Source organism: Paralichthys olivaceus, chromosome 19, assembly GCF_024713975.1.
Source record: "Paralichthys olivaceus isolate ysfri-2021 chromosome 19, ASM2471397v2, whole genome shotgun sequence".
NCBI classification, from domain to species: Eukaryota; Metazoa; Chordata; class Actinopteri; order Pleuronectiformes; family Paralichthyidae; genus Paralichthys; species Paralichthys olivaceus.
In genome coordinates this window covers 10,158,387-10,183,679 of record NC_091111.1, presented here as the reverse complement: position 1 = coordinate 10,183,679, position 25,293 = coordinate 10,158,387, and the positions used below count along the sequence as shown (strand labels likewise).

The following is a 25,293-nucleotide window of genomic DNA, read 5'->3' as shown; positions in this document are numbered from 1 at the left end:
CTCTCTCTCTCTCGCTCTCTGTGTCTATCTGTCTCTTTATCGAGCTCACTACTCGTCTGTTTGTGTTGTTGTCTTCTCTTTCTGCCATTCTCTTTTCAATGTCCACAGGTGTAAACTCCTTGTTCCATGTTTACAAACTGTAAAACTATTTTTATGTATCTCTCTTTTTTGGCTGTTCCCCTGTGGTTTGCTACATGCACAGGTTAAAGAGAGGTCATGTGAATATCAGACCAGTATGAGGTCTCAAACGATTCAGCCAATCGACGTCAATCGCCTCACAGGCACGTTATTAAGATGTCTAAGAGGTGATGAAACCTTTGAAGCCAATTTTCTGCTAATGTCAAATCTGTATTTGGGGACAAAAGCGTTTCACACATGACAAAAATCACGCAGCAGGAACTAATGGGACAATTTTACAGGCATGACTATTTCAAATTCTCCTTTGATCCCCCCAGTGAGGATCTAAGGCACGGACAGCAGGATGCATGCTCAGAAATATACTAGATCAAATAAAATGCATTGTGAATGTGCTCATCAAGTTTGTTAATTCTGGTAATTATTGTTGGATATAAACTCCTCTTTTGTCATGTCTGCCATCGGATCTCACAGCAGGAGTTTCACCATAAATTACAACTGATTTTGTGAAGCCTTTAAAATGTTATGATCATCATGGGGAAAACAAATCTTAAAGATGTGTAGGTTTTTGCTGCCACTCATATATGACAAGTTGCTGTACACATGCCTATCCATCCATTCATCCATCAAACTGTATGGTACAGTGTGTTTATGTGACAGTTCTTGTGAACTATTACATCTGTATGAAACGACCACAGATGCTTTAGGACTAGCAGCTCATTTGGTCCTGCTTTACATTCAGGTTAGAGTCGATGCCATAAGGATATAGTGCTTATAAACGGCAGTGGCATACAAATTAAATTTTAAACTTTCAATCGATCAATTGTTATTTATACAGCACCTTTAATGCAGGATAGTGCAGTTCAAAACTCTTCACATACGATCGACGACATGTAATAAGACAGACATAGGATTTAAAAAAACATCAAGATAACAGAAACAATTAAAACTATTTCAGATGACTGCATGAAATAATACAGAGACAAAATAATAAACGAATAGAAAATTTTTAATTTTAAAATAATAAAATGGCTAATGTAAAGGCAAGAGTGGTAAAAGACTGTGGAATAAAAACTAAATTAGGAAACTAAAATAAAATAAGAATGAAAATAATAATAGAGCTAAATAAAAGTTGAGGTAAAAGAGATACAGTAAGAATAAGCAAAAGTAGTTAATATTATAAAAGTGAGTAAACTGTTACATAAAATTAAAAATGTCTGAAAGACTATTATTCAAAAGCAAGACCAAAGAGGTACATTTTATATGCTGTAAGATTTATCACTTTGTCATGTCTTGTGTAGGTAAAATATTATAAAAGGTGGAGAGGCCCACTATTATAAATACACAGCATTAAGTGACTGGCTACTGAGTGAGCCTGCAGTGGAACCCCATTTCAGGCTATACTCACTTATTATTAATATTAATATTAATGAAATGTAATTATTAGTATTATTAGTCCATGTGTGAAGTATAATTCAGCTACAGTTGTTCACATTGTATATTAAATAATGTCTAATAACAATAATTGCCTAATTTCACCGTCTTTCAGGTACAGATGTAAATGAGTTAGCAGTTGCAAATTATAACCATCATGTAGCCCCAGAAAAAAATAAATGAACATATTATCCCACAACCAGTAAGATTTCAGCACTTAAAGATTAAAATCTTGTAAATAATGTGATGTTGTGGACTACACAATGTAATGGTGTTCATTTATTGGCTCTTATCTCCAAGATGTTCTTTCACTGCTGCTGCTTTGTTTATTAAACATAAATGTGTATTGTCACGCATTTTTTCTGGCTTCACTGGATTACAGGCTCTGCTCTTTATTCACCCGTGGCCACAGTGAATCGCAGTAATCGCTCCACTGATGATAGCGTTCGTCTGCGCGCTTAACTCACACCGAAGATACTCCAGAGTTTATTGAAGTCACTTAGATCAGCTGCTCTGGAGCCTAGTTTCTTATTTCAGGCTTCATCAGCTCAGAGTTCAGCTCAGACTTTGTTAAACCTGTTTTTCCTCAAACAGTTTCCTGCCCCCCGTGTTTACTAAGTCTCTATGTTCCTGTTTTTGTGTTTGTTTCTGTGTATTTTCCTGAGGCTGTTTTTCTTTTTACCAGTGCTTCAACCTGCCAGTAAATTTTGGACATTCTCTGTTGATATTAAAGAACCTTCACTGCACCTGCCTGCCTGCGCCTGCCTTTGGGTCCAAAGAATCACTGAACTGCAACAGATGCACAAGTCACGACACTTCTGTAATATTCTGCCCATAGAATGTTATTTGTGAATGAACTATGTTCTTGCCAAAAAATAGGCCAAGGAACAGGAGTGCGTCTCCTGCCGAGTGTACTGCTGCGACACAGACTGTAAACTCTACTGATCCCATAAGCCACTGTGAGGAGTGCACCGTCAGCTCCTGAGCAAGTGAACCAGGGATTCCTATGCTACTCATTTTCCGAATTAGTTTTAACGGTGCTCAGCAGATTTGAGTCATCAGCCGATCCCATAAGACATTTCACTGTTAGCTAGCGGAGACGTTGACGGCATCAGAGCGCACACAAATTACACACTCCTAAATACCAGTCCAGTAAACATGGCTGTTTTTTCGTCAAGATATATGAAATATTCTTTGAGGAATCAACAGATGTGTTGAAAAACAGAAGTAGACGACAAAACATTCCTGGAACCGACCACTAATCCCCATCCACACCCAAATCTATTTGGTTCTTCCCTGATCCATAACACATCCTTCCACCATATTACATTTTTTCATTACCTTGCTAACTAACAAAAAAAAACAATACATACGAAAACTTTAGGCCACCATGCGAAAGACCTCCTGCATGACCTCATCAGAACACTAATAATAAGATTTTGACTTTTGTCAGGAGGGGATGGGACCCTCCTCCCAAGTAACATGTGTGGGTACTAAGCTTAGCCATCCACCAATTTGAGTGCACAACCCTGTCACTGGACGCTTTGTTACCAGCTGTACACTTGCATACTCGCTTGAGAGCAGTAACTATGCTCTTCATCAGCTAAATTTGCTTGGCAGAGTTAAAAAAAACAACCAGAGTTGTATCAAAGTGCTTGAGGCACATAGTTGGAAGGGCTACTGTTGGATGTATAAAGATAAGAAATAAGAAAATGACTTGACAACCAGATAAATAAAGTTTATTCTAGGATTCCAGGAGTTGTACCAAAGTGCTTCTGGCACAGAGTTGGGGCGATTAGGCTTCTGTTGACTACATAAAGAAATAAGATAGGGATTGGCAAGCTGATGAATGCTGTAATATAGTTTACTCCAGCATCACCCGCAAACACAGACATTGCTCAGACTTTAATGGCCCAGAGCTGCGACGTGTTATTTATACGTTTGAGTCACCAGAGGGTGCGAGGAGGACAAAGTTGCAAACAGAATTGAAGAGAAGAGAAAAGAGAAGAAAAGGAGAAGAGTGACAGACAGTCGTTGTCTTCGGGCTATAGAGGGAGAAACAGTGGAGCGGAGAGATGGGCTCAGAGTTGTGGCTAATTAAGGCTCTCTAATAAAAAAAAAAGAAAAAGAAAAGCCGGACATAGCGCTGGGGAAGACATTATTAAATCATAGCCGGTGGTGAGGGAGAGTGTAAAAACATTAGTGCGCACATTCAAAGCACCACCCTGGGCCTATTGGCCAGAGTTAGATTTAAAAAGTAACTAATATGAAAATTTAATTAGGGCTCTTTCATCGTTAAGGGAGGCGTCTCTCTGTCTTCTTGAAAAGGAAACCAGAAGCAAACCTCCAGGTGACCCAGCTGAGAGTGCCAAGAAATAATGGACTGGCTTTATTGCTAAATTTAATACCTGTGACCTGTCTAAAGAGACATAAAGATTTAAGAGCGCTGTTCCTAGATGATATTATTTCAGGATGTGCTGCTGGAAATATTTACGAAAGCTAGGAAGGCTAGGCAGATGTATCAAAAGAAGCAGCAGATAAGAGCAGTGTGTGATAACTTGTCAAAACCAGAAGTTTATATCACAGTTTTTGTATATGGTCTCAAAATTAACAGATAAGATAGTAACTGATTTTATCATCTGTAATAGAGCACAACAGTGACGGCTCTGGTTCCAGCAGTACATTTTCACCAAAGTTTCAGATAACATTTATAAAACGAGTTTAAGGTCTGGAACCTGGTCGACCAACTACAAGATGAATCGTGACCATAAAACATTTCATTCAAAAATAAATATTGGAAAATGGAAAAAGATTGTGTACATAATTATTTTACTACACATCGTAGTGTATTAAAATGTGTAGTAAAATGACTGCAAGCCCCACCAATCAGAGACGTTGCTACTAGACCCAAGGATTGTGGGTAGTGTAGTACTCATTGCTGACATCGCAAATAAAAGTTTTTCTTGAAGTTGTTATACAGACTTGTGGCTTCTACTGGAGGATAGAACGATTCACAATCTCATAGCTTGTGATGAGTCACCTTGGATGGTTACAATATTATGACTGATCATCAAAATCTCTATTCACAAAATGAATGGGATTTTTACAACCACAAGGTTTTTTTTTTAAGACAATGTAATTAGTATTAAAACAAAACCATTGATGATTTATCAACAAACTTTTCTCCATGACTCAGAGAAGACGATGACAAGATGTGAATTTCTCAACTTTTTTTCATTGTGAACCTTCTTTGCAGGGATTCTGAAAACCAGCAGTATGTGAACACACCACCAGAAATGGCAGATGGACCTAACTGTGCACTCAGGAGGCCGGGTAAAATACAGTGAAGGAAAATAACATGACTGCAACAAAACAAGTTGACATTTAAAGCCATTTCAAATAAAATGCCGCCATGCTGCTACAAAATCACCGGGGAGAAAACCACAAAGCTGAGGAGGCACGTTAAAGTGCACCACATAGAAGCTGAGGTGACCCAACGCCAACATGTGAAAGTAAACTAAGCATATTAATATTATTATGGTGTAACTTTGTTTATTAGCAGAAAATGACATCTTAGGCTGATTTCAATTGACTGTTAACATTAAGACAGGCGATCAGTGTCGGATGTTGGAAAATAGAAGTAGAAGTTTGAGTTTAATGAACAATCACATTACTGATGAGCACTGAGGTGAACGTAAAGAAGGACCCGAGGGATCAGCAATGTGCACATTACCTCTCTGTGCAGCAGTTTCCATCCTTAATCATGAAGTCCACCATGAAATGCTCTGGTTTCAAATGACCTACACAAAGAAAGCAAGGCATGAATATGATGCACCGTTACTGTAATGTTCCTTCAATGATATCAACCTTTACCTTTTTACAATTTTTTAACCTTCATATAGTAGTAAAAGAAGTCTGATCGTTTGAGAAAGGAACAGAAATACATCTTGACAACGGAGAAACAGAAGTGATAGGTGAAAGTAAAATCTGACAGAGAATGTTTAATTATTTAACGCATGAGCAATTCATGATTTATTGATTATTTCACGAGGCGAGAGCTGAAATAAAAGAAAATCATAGCTTTGCAATCACGGCCTACATTTTTATTTACTGCATGTTCCGGTATCAACTTGCTAAATGCCCTACAGTATAGGAATGTGAAATACAATATTGAATGAAAAGGTGTGGGCTCTCATGGCAAAAGCAATACAGGTATTCCTCAATAATGCTGCCAAATGGAATTTTTCCTCCCATCTTCTGTTACAAAGGTTTGTGAGTTAGCAGGTGTCATCGTCATTGGAGTCACAGCAGCAGACGTGGGATCCATGAATGCTCACTATTAGGGGAACAAAAGAACAAAGCACAGGAGGGAATCATACGTTTCCATTGTGTTGGAAAGAGGGAGGGGGAGAAAGAAAAAAAAAAAAGGCTTTGCAGCTCCTACTCTCATCACCAGGTCTCAGCAGCACAGAGTCTGATGATCCAAAGAGCCGCTCTGGAATGCCGGGATAAGCCGTGCCACTCGGGTCCGTCACCATAACACAGAGAGAGCACGGCTGGCGGGGGAAGAGGACGGAGACGGAGCAGCGGAGGGAGGCCTAAGGGGAGCGAGAGCAATAAAGACGAGTCCAACATTCATCAGAAATCACGTCTCTCCTGATGTCTTCATGCTCTCTGAAAACCTCTGCATTACTGTTTTCCTTTTACTCAGGAGATTTTTTTGAGGCCTTGTGTATTTCTCGCCACAGGCATGCTTACTGAATTATCCAAGCATAGCTGCAAGGCATGCTGGTTATTTAAAATCTGGTGTAAAAACAGCACTGCCTTGTTAAACGCAACATCATACTAATAATTGGAGAAATAGCTGTCTTTTTTCCATTAATTTCCAATCAACTCCAAATTTGGTGTCTTTATTTCTGAGTACCCAACGGAGCCCAGTGTCGATTGTCAAGTGTTTTGGACGAGGGATGGTTGAGACCCCGACCCTTAAGTAACCCATGATAAGATCTGTCAAGTCTTCAAAACGGGCCGAACAAATCAATTTATGGGCACTGAGAAGAAAAAGGTCCAGTCCATTGTGAAACTGTAGCAGGTCAGAGGATGTCAGCTAAGTAGCTGGTCCTTCATACGGGGCCCAGGGAGCACTTGCGTTCACACAGCAAAAAGAATGTGGCCACGTGTCCCAGTCCAGCTCCGGATGCGGTCCGAGTGATTGGATCTCAGTGACGACAGGTTCAGGGTGGATTTAGCACTGACCACTTGCGATCAGTTCAGTCAGTACAGATATTTACACCAGGACTGTACAATTTCTGAGATACCACATGAAACAAACTCTTCCTCCAGTCGTCTCTGTGAGTTACCTCTCACACTGCTGTGCCCTGCGGAGCTGTAAGTAACTCACAGAGTTCTTTTCAGGATGAAGTACAGACGAGCAATTTCATTTGCTGCACAGGTGACTGGGAGTCGGAGCATTTCCAACGCTTTGGTGGGCATGAATCTCTGTGTGGAATCAATGGGAAAAAAACATAAATAAGGTAAAAGCCAGGATTTTCTATAAAGGCCTTTTTTCTCCACAGAAAATTCTGACAAGAAAAACAGAAAGATAGTTTGTATATATATGTATATACTTTTTTGTTATATTGTTATATTTTCAGATTTTTATGACTATGACTAATATCCCTACAGAAAATAGTGATTCTTATAAATATATAGGTCACTTACTCCGTATATTTGTCACATATTGAACAATGTATAGGAAATATAAGTATATATTCCAATAAATACATTGGGGACACCCGATTAATTACCCACTTTGTGAAAATTTGTGATTTTAAGCTCTCATGTCATCAACATTTAAACAATTGCAGAAATACATTATCAAACCTATGCCCTGGATATAAGCCTGTTGCATTTACTAACCCTGCTACCTGTAAATAAAAGCTAAAAAAATAATTTGCAGTGTAACCTCAAAGTTAAAATTAAATTACATTACACAAATATAGCAGCTGGCACTGGGAATTCGTTCTAACTTTCAAATTATCTGGTTCTATGTGTTTTAGAAAAATTTCTGTCAGACAATAAAGATTTTCTATCTATCATTAGACTACAATTGTTTATCAACAGTGATTGTAATGATCCTTATGTAAAATACATAAACATGTAGTGAAACAGTGAGAGAATCATTAATCTGTCCATCCCCTCCTTCCCCATCGCCCCCTGTATGACCCACTAAAATATCATACAGAGTGCAGTGGGAACAAGTCTCCCCAAAGGAGGCTGAAACACCATCTCTCTCTTTCATTTATCCCCTCCTCTCTCCCGAGACTCTTCTCATTATGCAATCGCACCACGTCACTAGTATAACAACGTTAATAGGAGCTGATGATCAATCCTAATTGGTCTCTTCAGAGCGCCTGTCCGCTGTTGGAGAAACTGCCTCGGCACCTTAATGAACTATTCATCTAGTATCAGCGAGCCCAAAGGTCAGCCTCCTCACACATCACATCAGCGACACACACACGGACACGGCAAAAGTCAACAGATACACACTCGCACATGAATTCTCAGGCATGGGCCCAAATTAAGCCAGTGATATCAGTGAGAACAGGAACATGGGTATTTTCAGGTAAACTACATACACATGATCATTGGAATTCCTCACATGTTCTCATGTCTGCACGAGCCGTCGTAATGGTGCTGGAGTGGAGTCAAAGAGAACCAGATAAATTAGCAGACATACATAATATCTATGTGTTAATGTCCACACTGACCGACTGTTTGCTGAATGTGAACGTTAACTGGTTAATGTGGGCAGAAAATGTTAATCTCTGCCTTCAGAAGTTGTTTTGCTTCATGCACAGAGCAGACAGATGGCACTGAACTGTTACATACACACCATACATTCACACACACACACACACACACACACACACACACAGGCGGAAAATGACAGAGAAGCAAAAACTTGTCAGGCGTTGTGGGCAGTCAATGTGTCAACCATGAGAAAAATAACATCAAAGATGGAACTTGCTGATACAGGAATGGGGATATGGTCACGTGTGTTGGCTGTAAGTCTGTGGCTCCATTTCAGCTTGGCTGGTTAGAATAAGGATTTGATTTAAGAGAGAGCTGTTCCCAGATCAGTGTCCATGAAGGAAGAAATCCTCCATCTGACTTAACCACACACACACACACACACACACACACACACACAAACTAGTTAATGTAATGCTTCAGTAGGATGAGCATTGGGCGCTGAGGGCATGACCAGCAAACAGGCTGCAGGTTTTCTTTTACTGTAGAGGAAGGAGGGAAGCATTCTTGTGACACCATCCCTCATCTCCCTCTGTCTCTCTGCCCTCTCTGTCTCTCTAACACGCATTTTAATTTTCATCATCCTGGATTTGGCAGCCACCTCTACAACCTCTTCCTCACTCCTCTTCCCCTGCTGTCTTCCTCCACCCCCTTCCTCTCATCACCACCCTCCAATCCCCATGCATTTTTAAGTTATCTTCATCATCCAACACTCCATCGCTTCGCCGACAAGCGTCATTATCTGTCTCTTCTTGGCCTTCGGTGTTTAAGATTGTAGGAGTGAGGACTTTCCACCAGGTGGATTCAACGAGGATGCATATCTGCCTCTGAAATTCAAATAGCATGTATGTGTATGTGTATGTGTGTGTGTGTGTGTGTGTGTGTGTGTGAGCGCAAATGAGACCATGGAGAAGAAGGAGAAACTGAATGGACACTTGTATTCATGTGCAGGTCCGGCACAGTAATCAATACAGGAAGCCTTGCATCAAGTGGATAGTGTAAACACATATTCATGCATAGGAAGCGAGGTTCTGTGAGAGCAGATTTAACATTTATTATTTTGATATATGTGTGAGCATGCTCCAGAGCCCACACACATGCTGCACTTGAGAATACACATGAGCACCACTGCATACACATGTCCTCAGGCAAGAGCCTTTTCCCCTGTCCTCTGTCCATCTGCACCTACAGTGCACACAACCATCCCCGTGTATATTGTGCACAGTGGTTCATTCTCTGTGACGGACCCATCAGGAGTAAATCAAATGCAAAAAAGAGAAGAAGCAATTCATAAAAAGAGAAAACATATACAGATACTAAATCAAAAAATGCAATATAAAACTGAATGTTTCGTCATAGTAAAAATGTCTTTTCAAACGACAGACAGTGAGACAAAAGGCAGCAGTAATGTGGTTATACACAGTGCGGCTCTGTTTACCCCTGAATCTCTCGTGACATCTTTCAGTCTGTCTGCCTCATCCTTCACTTTACTAAGCCATACATCCTCTGCAGAACTTATCCATGCTTGTTTTGGCAAAGCATTTTGCATAAGATCATAATACAAATTGCACAAAGAAAGAAAAACGCGAAACTGAGCAGAAATGTTTTAAGTCATTTAAAACTACTCTATTTTGAATAATTGTGTCTATAATTGAGGTTGTACCTCAATAAAGTTCAATCTTCTGGTTAAAAGATTCTTAAAATGACATCTCAACCCTCTGCCTCATTGAAAGACCCTGAATCTGTACACATCATTCAAATTTGATTTCAAAATGACAACTTGACTTGAGAGGTTTCCTACTTTCCTACTGAAAAAAACCTCTTCAGCGTTAGTGCACTGGAAGCTTCAAGTTTCCACATCACACCCTTTAAATGATGGATACTCGACCACGATTGGGTCCCAGTTTGTGATCTACACAAGTGTTAAACTCTGATTTCCAGTGAGCACAGAGAAACTTTCCCACATCAACATGAATGTGAAACCAGCCTTCACGTGTCAAACTCTGCACATACAACATTTGGCAGCTCAAAGCAGCTGAAAAAGGAAATTGATTGGAAGCACTTCACGATTGAGAAACTCTTAAAAAGATAAGTTGGACTCTGGTAAAAAGTTGCACAAGTGTTAGTAAAGTACAAGTTATTGACTTTTTTAGGTAATTGAGTTTTTTCTCGAAATAATTTGGCAAATTAGGTGCAGTGTTAAAGCTATAAAGTTGGAGAGCAGTGTTTTTGTTATTTTCAAATACATTTAAAATACTGCCACTGAAATCTTGTTTTAATTACAAAAAAATGATTTAGCATGCATAAATATCAGACCTCTAAACATGTTTTATTTTTTCTCAAGATCCATTAAATCCTGAGAAATCAATGAAAATGTTGCAAAACACCCAGTTGCACTATGTTAAAGAAGCTCGGACAAAAAAAATCCTGCATGAATCCTCCCAATGATTTAAATCCACACCAAGATTTGATAGGTTCTACCTTAATGCCCCACCCCCACAAACTTCGATGGAAATTCATTGAACAGGTTTTAAGTCATCTTGCTATCTAACATCCAGATGCAGACGGAAACATAATGAATAAATAACCCTGGGTGGAAGTTTTATGTTGTCAAATAAATTCCAGTGTTTCAAAACTACAATTGGAGATGAAATATCTGTATTGTGTTGCCACTGAAATCTTGATTAATTGACAGAAGTTGGCTTTAACTGTGTTCTTGTGTTTCAAACTGTTATTGTGTGATTTCTTCTGTTGCCAGTAACTTTAAGAATCATAGTATTTACTGCTACAGGGTCAGCTTTATTGACTGAGAACTAATGTTGAACTAAGATTATCTAAATCTGGACTGAAGCTGAATGAGCGTTACATTGTCACAGAACAAATTCATTACAGAATTGAAAATTGAAAAATCCTTATGTATATCGCTCCCCAAGATGATGTGATGTATCAGTAAATAAAAACATAACGGGAAGCCAGCTGCAGACATGAGGTAATGCATGGGGTTATGGGAGGAAACAGAGCGTGCAGGCATCTGTTCATGCATTTAAAAAGGCACCAAATTATTCTTGCTTCATGCGATATTATTCAGATTTTAAAATTTGCATGAAATGAATTAGTTTGAGGTTATCCCCTATAGCATTTTGGATGCTGCTTTGACACTGATTGCAAATGCAACTTTCACTGAATCACAGGGCAGAAGCCAGAAATTCTCCCTTGTGCTAAAGGCTTTTTACAGAGATGAAATTAGATCATATTCTTATTAGTAAATGTTAAAATTCACAAAGTATTATATATATATATATATATTTACAAAAAAGTCTGGGCTTAGAGGTGTTCCTCCAACCTGACATGAGTCAAGGCCTCTCCTGGAAAAAGCATTCAAATCCATGTGCTTCATTTTAATAGACGAAAATCAATATATAAAAGCATTTTCACAGAAGGACATGGTCTTCAAGGGGAAGGGACGAATCAGAAGATGTTTATAGCTGTTGCTTTGCACAAGTGCTTCTCCTTCAGACTAAACATTGCCTCTGCAATAATTTCAAGGTAATAGTACAAAAGGTTTGTCGGTGTCATTGAAAATAAACACATCTCCTGTCAAACCAATGAGAGAATAACATCTGACAGAAAAAAAGGAATTTCATCCCTGAATCTTCTGTGGTTTGTTTGTTACCGTGCTCATGTGGGCGTTCTGCAAGATTACCAAGTTTTCATGCATTTTTTCCAACTTAACTCAAGTGGGCTAAATAACCTTGGCATATCTGAGTTTGAATGTAATAAACTGTCTTTGTTTTCACAGCAAATCATAATATATAAACGGATTTTAAAACTTCCAAATATAATTAATTGAGACACAGAATGTGTCAAAATTCATGGGGCCGCCTTCTTCAGAGGATGCCGTCTATGCAGCCCACGAAGGACGTGGTCTTTGTGGGCCATGTAGACCAGCTAGGCTGAACCAAAATGAGGGAAGGACGAAGGATGCAGCCCCTGAATTGAGACACAAATACAATACAGTTCATGTTTTATGACGTGTTGACAGAAAAATATGATGCAGTTTAATTTTTTTTTATTCTCTAAATCTACGCCAGAAATAGTAAAAAACAACTCACATTTTTGTAACACAAATCAGTGTTTTTTCAAATTCAAGTATGCGATTGTGTAAATGTATTAACTTTAGTTGAACAAAATGAATTTGCAGTACGTCTGAAGTCATTTTTTATAACCTATATCTCTCCAAGAAGTATTGACATTAATTCAGCTTGATGATAAAGTCTTAATTTGTCACAATGTACATTACATAAACATTCTCTCCTGCACATACCAACTATTCCATGTATTCTTCCCCAGGAGTGACACTGCGTTCTTCTGTATTATGTCCACGGCGCTCATTCCATAGATCTTGTTATTTTCCACCATGTTGTTTCATGCTGTCAATTAGATTCTCTTATCCGGTGCAGTTTTGTCTTTGCTTGTCAACTTGAATTTCGCTCTTGTCTTGTTTGTTTTTTAGAGATGTTTTCACAGGGCCTCCCCAGGTTTTGTTTTTTTCCACCCCGCCCATCACATGCGCACATTATTGATCTCTTGCTTCTGTTTTATAGTATTTCATCACAGGGAGGATTTTCTTCATCCCCCAGTGGAAATGAATGAAAAAATGTCCTTTCTGCCTCGCCGTTGTGTCAGCACTGCTAAGCTTTAATTCCATTCGTGGTTATTTCAATGTTCTGTTTTCTATCATCCGTCTATTTTGCTCTCACTGTCTTTTGCTTCTTCCGCCTCCCGCTCCACTTCTTAACTATCAGCTATTTTTGCCAAACGGGGGAAAGGACAAATGCAAGTGCACTTCAGCTATTACACGGAAAAAAAAAAATCTCAAATGATAAAGCATGTGTGTCACCGGAACAAACAGCCCAACTCATTCTCTGTACCTCTGTGCTCTGCTGTTCGTGTTCCTTGGTGTGTGAGTAACTCATGAATGGGCCTTTTGCTGCACTCGCTCATTATTACTGGTACAAGCTGCAGCATCCACTGCCGCGTAAAGCACAGTGTGTTCTGCACATTCAACAATTGTGTGAGGAACAGGAATTCCTGTTTGTGTCAGATGTGAATAAAAGCTCTTCTCGTAGTTGTAATCTTAACAGATCTCTGTATGTGTGACCGAGTATGTGTGTGCAGAATCTAAGCAAGTTGTTGATCCGACACACATTTGACAATGAACATGTGCATGTACACAATAACGCCCACAGGAAAAAAAAGTCACAAAACGAATCCTCAGGTGAAGGGCGATGTACAGACAGCTCAAAAGATTCCAGGCAATTATTTAATATAATGAAAAACATTTATACAGCTGATGATACTCTGTGCAGTTGAGGGCACAGAATCCAATAACTGTAGGCCAGAGGATTTTCATTCTGTTGTGTGTGTGAATGTTCCTATAATTGGGTTTTGATTGAAACCCCTCCAACTCAGTTAAAATGTATGTGTGGGATGTGAAAAGCATCGATGGCACACATTTATGAACCAACAAGACAAACTGGGGATGTAAAAATAACTATTTGGAAAGTTTAAATTGAAACACATTGTCCCTGAAAGCTCTAGTTATCAGAGCATGAAATTTCTTTAACAGGTTTGAATGGGAACTGAACACAACAGCACGGTCAGAAGTGTCATTAGCTGATGGAGTGGTAATGACAACAAAGTATTGAGAGAGCTGGTATAAAATGAGCTGAAACATTAGCTGTGTCAAGGCTATTGAAAACCACTTTCAATACAAGGCCAAAACTGCCTGTATCATTAAGTGATGTATGAGTAATGAGAAGATGTATTAATTCAGGACCAAAATTAACCAGGCTGACACAGGGACAGCGAGGGAATTGTGTCTAAAGAATGGGTATGGAGGTGCGACATTGACATACTTGGACTACCTGAGATCTGATAAATCATTTAAAACAGCACTGGGTCAACAGGTCAAATTAATTGAACATGGTCTGATTAGGGTTAATTACACATTGAGAAATGATCTTTTTCAGAATTAAAGATTTAGACTCGTTTTTTCACATGTTCTATGGAGAATGCCAGGAACGTTTTAAACCTGGGCTTTAATGCACTGCAACTTAAGAAAACACATGCAATTAGAGGAAACGTCATCAGCTTGACACATGCGGCAAATAGAAAATGTGTTCTCACAACACACACTACAACATACTCGCAACACCAACAAAATGTCCACAACGTGACTAAATAATCCCAACACAGCCCAATAACATAACGGAAGTGTTTCCCAGGGACACAGAAACATTGATGAACACCACTGAGACATGCTTGTTGTTGCCATGGTTTGTGACTCATACTGATGGCTATTCGTCAGTTTTGTTGGAAAATGAAAGCTTTTTTTTTTTTTTTAAACGTATTTATTTATTTTGTTTGCATGACTCCAGAGGATTATCTTTTGGAGCTGATTGGACAAAGGTCAACAGAAATATGGTCTGGAAACACATGTTCTAACATATCTCCTCAAATAATAGAGCGACAATCTAAAACTAATATTGTTCAAAAATGATTCCCAATCATAAATACAGGATAAGTGAAGCAATAAATTACATTATGCATGGTTTAAAACTTTATATTTCCAGGTATCTGAATCCTATGGGACTGGAGACATGGTGTAAATCTGGTACAGATCAAAACATAATTCATGATCATACGGTAGAATAATGACATCCTGCATACATTATAATGTGATAAAAAAAGTCAGTATTCCCTGATGAGGATATATCCAGAATACACACAGGGTATGCGTCATTCCTCCTTTGCTTTCAATTCATGTCTTTATAGTCTACAGATTGTTAGACCATTTCAAACACAGTCAACGTCCATCCTGTGTGATTACCTGTGTCCTCTGTCAACCCCACAGCATCAGTACCCGTCTCTAATGTGCTGGGCAGGGTCCATTTGTTTTCATCACCAACACGCCCAAGTGGGCAGTGTGTTAACGGCTGCTTTGTGCTCATGTGAAGATATCATGAGCTTTAGCACTGTCCCTCAGTTGTAAGTTGCTTTGGATATAAACGCTTCTGCCAAATGAGCAAATATAAAAGAAAATGTAATCACCCAGAGGAGGAAAATATGCCAACATTTACAAGACCAAAAGTCCAACATAGAGCTCACTGGTCCATGTACATCATGCATTCACATCAGTCTGCTGTTTAAAAAAAGAAAAAGAAGCATCCTCGATTTTGGAAATACTGTGGGTATACATCCTGCACGACAGGTCGGTATTTGCATGTTGTGTTTTTGCTCGGTACTAAATGAACAGCTTGAATACTTTAGACAGAGAGATTGGCCCCTTTACAGATAGATGAGATCAAGTGAAGGTTTGAGGTGTACAGGGGACTCATAAGAAGGCAGGGCAAAAAAAAGGAGAGGATATACAAGTCTGAATTGAATTATTCAACTCTGGGCATAGCCGCTAGAATTACTAACCAGGAAAACCAATCACCAACTCAAGGTCTTCCTAGGACGAAACAACGTGGCTGTATGAAACCAATACTGCTGAGATTGTGTTGCACGCACGCATGTAGGGAAAATGAGGCAATACGCTCTGATCTACAGGCCTGTCTTTAATTTGCTAGTTTTAAATGACAGACTCTTGACACAAGTCCTCTTTCTCATGCATGAGCGACTGGCGAATTAAAAGAAAAGACGAAACAGATACTCGTAATTGGGCGTAATTACTGCCAACCTCATCTCAAGAACCAGGGCCATGCTGCTGAGAAGGTCACACACATTTAAATGCAAATGGTTGCCAGCGCCAAACAAGTGTAAGTTTCAAGTTTAATTTCGCCTTTTGCTTCGGCTGTCTCTCCAATGACGACCTGTCTGCGTACAGCGAGATTAGGACTGTCCCTCAGCGAGAGCTATTATGTCCAAGTGTCTGTTCTATTTCCACCTCTCACAGCCCGTCTGTCACCTTCTGCTCGGACGGATGAACACAGCTCATGAGCCATGGTGTCCTGAGCACATATGATCTCAAAATATTTGTATATACTCTCTTATTTTTATATGATCTGCCAATATTTTGTTGCTTTCAGTGTGGATACCCTGCCGTACAGTCCAACCGGTTTCTTTTTACAAATTGTCTAAGCTCTATTAACAGCTATCTAAATATGAATGCAAATAAATAAAAAGGATGATAGCCGATGCAATTCTGTAAATATGTTTTGCATCTTTTCCTCTCCACTGTTTACCTGCGGGCAACCAACACCTGCTGATTAGTCAAACTAAAAATGGAAACCCGAAGGCTTCCTGCCCCAAAATCTTGTCCCTCACCCACAGATTCTACATATTCACATCCAGAATCCACCTGTAGAGATTAGCACTATCACTACATCTATCGTGTGAAGATGACATCAGATTGAATGTACAATGTTTTGTATTTGTTTGCACTGATTATTCACATCCATTTTCAGTAGACTTCTGACTGTATATAAAGAAAAATCATTCTAAGGGTCTGATGTGTTTTTGATGTATTCAATATATAATTACTGCATTCCATAAATACAACAATAACAATGAACTGTCCACCTACAAACAGAAATATGCTCAAGTAGGAATCTGCTCAGAACATACAATCTATCAACACACACACACACACACACACACTCTCTCACCACAAGACAATATCTCCTGGGATATTAGAAAGAAGCAGAGGGCCATACAGAGCTGAACTTGCTGTCAGCGGGGAGCATCCATAATGAAATTGCATATGCATACAGCAGCATAGGCCACAGACTGGCTGAACCGACAACAGCAAAACGCATGACAGGCAAAACACGGTGAGGAAATATCACAGCGAGAGGAAAATAGGAAACGCTGAAAGTGAGGGGAAGGATGGATGGCGATGTGGAAAGAGGTGAAGGAGAAGGAGGGAGGGACTCGGAGACAAAACGAGTCCCTGCACAGAGCTTCGAGCAGACGCGTCTAATCTCGCACATGTAAAGCGAAAAACTAAACAAACAGCCACAAAGCGAGATATTAAAGGCGCCAGATGCAACCAGGCTCACACAATCCCTTACATATACACTCCACTGTAAACATATTCATGAGGTATGTGCAGAGAAACCTTGTCAAGGCTCCATCTTGGACTTGCATAAAGAGTTTCTACAAACCATCCGCACTGAAAGGTGAAGAGAAAACTGTGCTGCGGCATTCATCGCTAGCTTTCATTGCACATAACAGCTTGTGTGTGAAGTGCAGCCTACAGGCAGAGACCACTGTATGAGAGAACACTGTTGCGGCTACAGAGAAAAAAAACTACACAAATCTGAATTTTCACCAGGCCCCCGTGATAATGTTTGTTAATCATACAGCCAGGTCCTCAGAGATACAGAACAGCAACATTAAAGAAAAAGGCCAATATCGAAGAGGTGTCCGACAAAAAACACTGCACATTCTGTTTGAAAACAAATCAGAGAATGCATTTGTTATTTCAAGAAATTTCATTTTCAACAAAAACTTAATTAACTTACTTAAAACTAAACAAGATCTTGTATCAAGAGCTCAACAACAGTTGAGTGCTTTTGTAAGGATTATGGGGTTTGGGCACATTCTGCTTTAGTTCCTGGACATTAGGTGGATTTATTTCCCTGTTTTGTTTCTTCCTCCGACTGTGTCTCAATGCAGGAGCCACATCCTTCTGAGACTGCATTTTAAAACAATGGCATGACTAGGCTGTCCCATTTCGAAGGGTCCTCCAAATGCAGCCAACAAATGCAGCCAACAAATGCATCCTTCCAAGGACCCCTCTCCAGCCAACCTATCGCAGGATTCATTGCACTTTGGTGACGAACTATTGTTCAAAGAAATAATAGTGCCACTTTAAATGGAAGTATCAGACCAAACAGCTAACAGTACAGATCTAAAGGGCATTAAAACTTTAATTACAGAGCTGTTGCTAGGCAATAGCCTTAAGGGCGGGATGAGCTGGCAACACAGATCGGGAAATCCTCTGTAGGTCAAACGTTCTCATCATGGTTCAGCCTTCCTTCATGAAGCTTGTGTCTGTGCTGACTGGCCTTGAACTCTGGTTCCTGCTCCTCAAGGCACCTACTCACTCAGAAATCACTCATTCACTCACCGGCAGTATTTAAGGGCCGCTCCGCACCTCCTCGCCAGAATGTTGGTCTTTGCCTCAGGATCACCTGCACACAAAACCTTTGCATAAGGCCAGAAAAGAGAGAAAAAAAAATCTGTTTTGAAATGTTGAGGTTAGAAGTTGTGGCCTTGTAGCTGTTACAAGTGGCAAGTCACAGTCATAAATTAGGCTCGTTGTCTTTGCCGCTTGGTCAGACATCAAAAATCCAATGTCTGACCAACAGTATTTAACATTAAAGCACTACACTTAAAGCAGTTTAATACTAGTAGCATAAGAATATATAGCACATATTATTTCTCCTTCAAATCATTTCTTTCTTTGAAACATCTACGCTTATGTCAACAAGTTGTAGATTTAATAGGCAAAGAAAAACGAACTAAATTATGTTTATCATTCATATGCCACATTAAGATTTTACCCACTGATATCTGATTAATCTGGAGGTGAACAGATGGAGTTAACTTGCATACAAAGTCAATTAAAATGCTGTTTGTGTAACAGGCCAGCTAATGTTCTCACAGTGAATGTGAATAATACCATTACCACAAACTATGGAGATATATTTTGAAAAAGATGCTACTGTCTTTCAGAACACTCATGGATTTATTGTCTGGCTGAGCCGACATTCACCTTTTGTGCTTATTTTTCTTTTTTTGGTGGCATTCACTGATTGAATTCTTATTCTGCCAAGTTCTCCTTCTGCTCCTTTCACACATTTAACAAAGGCTCCTTAACACAGCGAGAGGAAGGGGGGAGGGATTGATTTGGGTAGAATGAAGGAAAAAGAAAAGTATAGAGAAATTGAAGGATACTGTATGACATTGCCGGAGAGTTTTTTAAAAAGCATATTCAGAGAGAAAAGAAATGGAAGGGGGGGAATAGGAAATGGACATTGGAAGCCGGTGGAGGCGGAGTGAAGCACCTCAAGCTGCAGAAAACGGCAGGCCATTTTAGATTCAAGGCACATGGTGTATCCTGAGATTATTGACTAAAATTGTCAGCAAGGGGAGAGAAGGCATTTGCGGGCGAGAAGCAGGCAGATGGAGAGAGAAAAGAAGAGAGGAAGTAGAAGGAGAGACTTGAAGTAATGTGCTGAATGAAAAAAAAGCAAGATTCAAAGAGGGAAAGGATAGAAAGGGAGTAAGTCAAGAGGAAGGTGAAGTGTATGCACAAGTGGGATGAGGAGGAGAACAAGAGAGGGACGAGTGAAGGAGGAGAGGAAAACATTTGTTTTTTAAGATCAGAGGTGGGGACTGGCCAAGGACACAAGGTCTGGAGGAGGAAACACTCAAGACTTCCTCTGCAGGACGACAGTAAAGTCGCACATGCTCACAGGCAGTTACCAGTAAACCAGAGGAGGACGACTTGGGAAATCAGAGGCTGCTCTGAGCAATGCCACTGTGTGCATGTGTGTGCATGAGAGCATGTACATGTGTTCATGTGTGTCTGCATTTATCTTTCAGCATTTTAACAGGCTACATGAAGCCCTAGGGAGAGCGGGTAGCCGCACTCTTCCCCCACTAACTGTGTCTGGAATTAAACATCCATTCATTCAAGCCGTGTCTGACCTCCAACTGACAGAGCAGCCATTTTTACCTGGCGGCTCTGTGGGAGGAGAGTTCTCTGCCCTACATCTCCCAACCTTCTCCGCTCGCTCTGAGGTTCAGCACAGGACACTGTCACTCTGAATAACAACCGTAGTGTCCTGAGTCAAAGGTCAGTGGATGTACTATAAAACAACTTTCACTCTTAAAAAGGTGAATGATTTCATTCACATTTACCTGTTAACTACTGAATGGACTTTTCTGACAAAAAAAAACACTCATTCTGGACATTGACTTAAGGTGTGAGTATGCTTAAAATAAAACTATGACATAGGCGCTTTGAGTGGTTGATAAGACTTGTAAAGTAGGATATAAATACAGTTCAGTTAGGTTTCAACATCATCACTTCCCTGGATAAGATTACCGTAATAGGGATGCTGTGGTGACGGAGGGGCTCAGTCGACAGGCACGATACTGACGCAGGGCAGAAGAGGCATTGAGAAGCAAAGCCAAAGATAGGAAATCTTTGCAGCTTAAATAGACCGCCAAATTGAGAGGGTGTGTTACAGAGGATTGTGGGTTGTTAAAGCAGCGCAGATCAAGTTGGCTGTCTGCACTGTTTAATTTACCATAGATAATTGATCACAAAATCTCTGGCAACTTTCTAATAACTCCTTGGTAGAGCTACAGCAATTCAAGATTGGGCTTTATAGCTTTTCTCATTTTATTGGAACTATATTGTGCCAGACTTAAAAATAGAAATGTGATTGACAGCGCCCTCTGCAGCCACACATGCTGGTTTTCATGTAGACAAAAAATAATCCTTACGTATCCCATTCCTGAACCAGAAGAGTTGCCACTGTAACAAATATACCAAACTCTGTTTAGAATTCTTCACACATTCTTCACCGACTTTTGGAGATAAACTTTTGTTATTAAGTCTTTTTAACTGATGTAAAGTGCGACATTAGAAAAGACTATTTAAAAAGCTTTAAAGTGAAAAAGCTGTATATTGTTTCTTGTGTTGACTTTCTAATTAACAAAAACAGAGAAACACAAAGGGGACGCTGCATTAATTGCATTGGTTGCTGCTCACACCCAAAAATGCATAGCAAACTAGCAAATCATCATCTCAAAGCACAAGTTTACATTTATTATTTTTATTCAATAATTTAATCAAACCAACTTTTATGTAAGAGAGTTACAATTGTTCTTTCCCAATTGTGTGCTTATCTTCTCTCTAAGGAGAATATAAACTTGAGATAAGTCAAAGTGAACAATGAAATAGAGAAACAGAGATAATCAACCAAACAAAAACAAAAATCATGGTTATATAATGTGATTATCGCCTATACAAAGAAACGCATAACAGAGAAAACCCAGCTGTTTAAGGAGTGATACTTCATATTGCTGAATGCCAGATTATTGCTATATAAACATGGGAGTTTGTGCTGTTGTGAGGGTTTATGAGCGTGTGAGGGATTATAGCGTCTCGGGAGGTTAGCTGAGGAGAGAGCCCTCTTCGGGGACAGTTGTGGTTTGTGCTGCTGCTCGTTTATTTTGTGATTCTGCAGTTGAGAGGGAGAAGAAAGGGGCAAAGACAAAGCAAAGAGGATTGAGTTTGTGTCTCTGAGCCAAACACCAGCTTCCCCACAGACACCAGTGGCGATCAAAACCCCCGTAAGCAGCATCAGCGAGCAGCAGAGCCAGTGCAGGGACAGCCCCCGTCTCAACATCACCGGAAGGGTCCACTCTGCTGCTGGACAACACACAATCTTAGAGGCATCCTGCAGTTTTCACAGTTGACGTTTACGCACTTTCTAGTTTCCGTTGCACGATAGGAGACATGGGCATTTTTTTTTGTTTTAAAACGGTTAATTGGCTGGATACCCAGGATCGCCTTTTGTATCACTGGACTGGCCAGCTTGACAAAGGACACAAGAGTGGATGAAAAAGTAAAAACAGAGCAAGAGAGAAGATGCAAAAAAAGATATTAACAGAATTATGAGACAGAACAAGGCTGAATTAAAAGCAAGATTAAAGAGGCAGGATTTCAATAAAGGGATTCAATATATGTAGCTATATACATAAATACTCATTTTAGTAAAATCAACAAGCAAAGGTGTTGGTAGCAGGGGTTCACAGCAGAATGAAGACAAATCATTTAAAATGGCAAAATTGTTTAATAAAGGAAAGTAAATAATAAAACTGCACTCCGGGTGCAGATGGACACATTTCTAATCACTCAGCTAAACTGCAGGAAAATGCTTAACACAGTGAATAAATTAAGTTTAAATACTTTTGCAAAGGAAACAAAGGACCATAAATTCCAAAATGGATGTCGGTCACTGTTATTCAACCCTCCTCTGTTGAGGTGAAAACTGCTCTGCAATGGACGGATGGTTTGATGACAGTTATGAAACAGTTGGGCCCTAATGATGAGTGGACACCTTTATGAATATAACTGGACATTAATGCTCAGTGAGTCGCCAAACAGCCGCTGAATCAGCCACTGGTAACAAAGAAAGCCGATGCCAATCTAATGCTACTTTAATGCTTTTGTTAAGGAATACTCCGTTTCAATTCTCAGCTTGGATCCAAGTTTTTAAGTCAACACCTTTGTGTTTGAAATCCTAATAAATGTAGTACAAACTAATGCTACGGCTTCACTGTGCCCAAATTCAACATGGAGTGCATAGTGAAAGGTGAAAATGAAAAACCCCAGTGAAACAGTGCTTGGATGCAGAATTTGAACACAAGGAATAGACGTTACGAAGGCCGAGGGACACGAGCCATCACAGGTTTATTCCTAAAGCAACTGCTTCCATAGCTGTGATAATAGATGCTCCTGACATAACTGAGCCACCAGGGGGCTCTAGGGAAGGGATCGTATCTTAACCACCACAACGTTACCACAGTGAAATGTACTAGACACCCCCATGCAGCCCCGCTTTCTAATTTATCTTTGTGTACTTGTTAGTGCAGGCATGCATGAGTTTGAACATGCAAGCACCAGTGTGTGTGTGTGTGTGTGTGTGTGTGTGTGTACAGTCTCTAGGCCCTGCAATCCATAACAAGATTGTTCTACCTTGCCCCTGATTTGAACCCTCTACATCACGCATTATTGTCACCGTTCTCACACACACTAATCAGGGCGAGGCAGCCACTGTACAAGGCAAAGGTCTGCAGGGCTGTTTGATAGCAGATTAGGTTGGCGTGTTAGACAAGGGACCAGGCCACACAGGAGGGAGTCACATGCTACATCACGCACGCAGGGTTCATGGGCACACTGAAAAAAGAAACACCTTCTGAAGACAGACCCTCAATGTGAGTCCTGTTGAGTCATGGTGGAAGCAACTCAGATGGTTAAATATGACAGTGCAGCAGAAAACAAAGTACAGGCTCTGTGTTTGAGAATCAGGTAGCAGCAATCGACTTGGTAGTTACAGTCTTCAGACATGAACTCCAGGTCAGAGGAGGACACTATCATGGAAATAGCCAGAGCACTAAGATGAGGAGTGGTGTCTAGAGCAAGAGAAAGAAGAAGAAATTCCTCTCAAATGAAATGTTTTGATTTGCGGCACATCTACACTGCTCTCGTATCCCCTCTCTCCGTGTTGACTTCTTTGTCAGCGTCTAACATCTTTTTCCTCCCAAGATATTTGTATTATTTTTGTTTACTCCAGTTTTGAGTGTGTTGCATGCTAGAAACATGTCTGGAGCAACTGACTCTGACATTTATTTTCTCACTATTACTCAAGATAAATTCAGGAGAAAATCCGGGGTCCGATGGATGTCTGAAAGCAGGTTTAGACAGCAGCTGCCATCGGCCATCATGACCAATCTCATTTTCTTTACTTTTACTTTGCTGCAAACGCTGATCACTCTGCATTTCCTGATGAGAGCACTTTACAGCACAGTCGCCTAAAAACAGTCTTTCTCTAGGGGAACTTCATGTTGTTGTGCAGGAGGTGCAGAAGTAAATACACAGTACCTTAAATTAAATGAACTTGGAGAAGATAATGCTTTTGCCAAAACTGGTACTGGGATTCAGTGGCACTGTTGTAAACACTTTAGAGAAAACAACACAGAGGTAAAGTTTATGATGAGATAAAATCAATTATTCACATCACAACCTCATGGTGATACCATAACATATAAAAACTATTTACAATCATATGTAGACTATCAATGAAATACATTCAACGATTTTGTGTGCTTTTTAATAAAGGCTGTTCACGAGCACATTTTAAAAAGTTAATCCATAGCAACAGTATAAACTGCTGCCTCATTCTGTAGAACAGAAGCCGTGTGCAGTGCACCTTGGGCATGGACTTAGCAGGTGGGAATCGTGAAGTGCACAAATGCTTGACATCAAAATTGTACTGGGGCGCCTGATAATAACAGACAAACTCCCACTGTGCCTGTCCTCGCAGTCAAATTCACAGCAAGTCAATAAAAACAACCACGTGGAGGTGAGAACGCAGCTCGTTCAAGAATCCGCTTACATCCTGGCCGCGGGCCATCACAAAATGAAAGCACCCAGTATCATCCATCTTTTGACAATAAAAGCCCAATTTGTAATTTAAATTCATGAACATTAATTCCTCTGTTACTTGCGGAAAGACTTGCTGACTCACATCTTTGACCCTTCGGAGTCATTTAACTCATTTGAATACATGATTGGAATTTTTTTTTTGTATAATAAGTTGTTTCTAATGAATCCTAATGTCCTTTCTGATGCATGTGTGCCTATTTATTACAGCAAAACCAGGAGAACAGGTACTACATGTCCATCTGTTAGATCTTAAAGATATAATATTCAACACTTCATCATTGAATGTTACACATTTTGTTGACTTGTGTACTTTATACAAAATGTTTCCAACAATGTTCAAACCCTGAGAAATCCCCAATTTTACTTAAGGTGATGGACGTTTCATTTTAGTCGCCCTTTCTCTGCTATAACCTCCGGGGACAATGTGAATGAACCTTGCTGGTGACGTTAATAACTCCCATGATCCCACGCTGCTTCACTATGTCAATCAAATCACAATAGATCAAAATTGAATAGTTTTGTCCTCTTCGTCTTCACTTTTATTAACATTTGTTATTGTTCACATAATTTTTTTCAGTATTTGTTACAATGTGACTGATTTTCATGCCGCAGATCTTCACGTGACCCCTCAGCCATAGCGAACATTGCAGAAA

The 25,293-nt window shown here is 39.9% G+C and overlaps 1 protein-coding gene across 17 annotated transcripts in view; it reads right to left on the bottom strand.

Moving 5' to 3' along the window:
* LOC138405589 (uncharacterized) overlaps positions 1-25,293 on the bottom strand; it is an 85,162-nt gene that overhangs the window by 38,733 nt on the left and 21,136 nt on the right. For 2 of the 17 annotated variants that reach the window (XM_069515156.1, XM_069515155.1), the window contains exons 5-6: positions 18,521-18,597; positions 5,303-5,369 (exon numbers count right to left, since the gene is read on the bottom strand). In XM_069515156.1, the coding sequence (XP_069371257.1) occupies positions 5,327-5,369; positions 18,521-18,597 (120 nt within the window). In that variant the 3' untranslated portion in view covers positions 5,303-5,326. Of the gene's footprint in view, positions 1-5,302; positions 5,370-5,399; positions 6,168-6,206; positions 7,069-12,043; positions 12,373-14,745; positions 15,459-18,520; positions 18,598-21,368; positions 21,651-25,293 lie in introns of those variants that run through there. The other 15 variants (XM_069515146.1, XM_069515148.1, XR_011239379.1 and 12 more) reach the window with 14 other exon arrangements.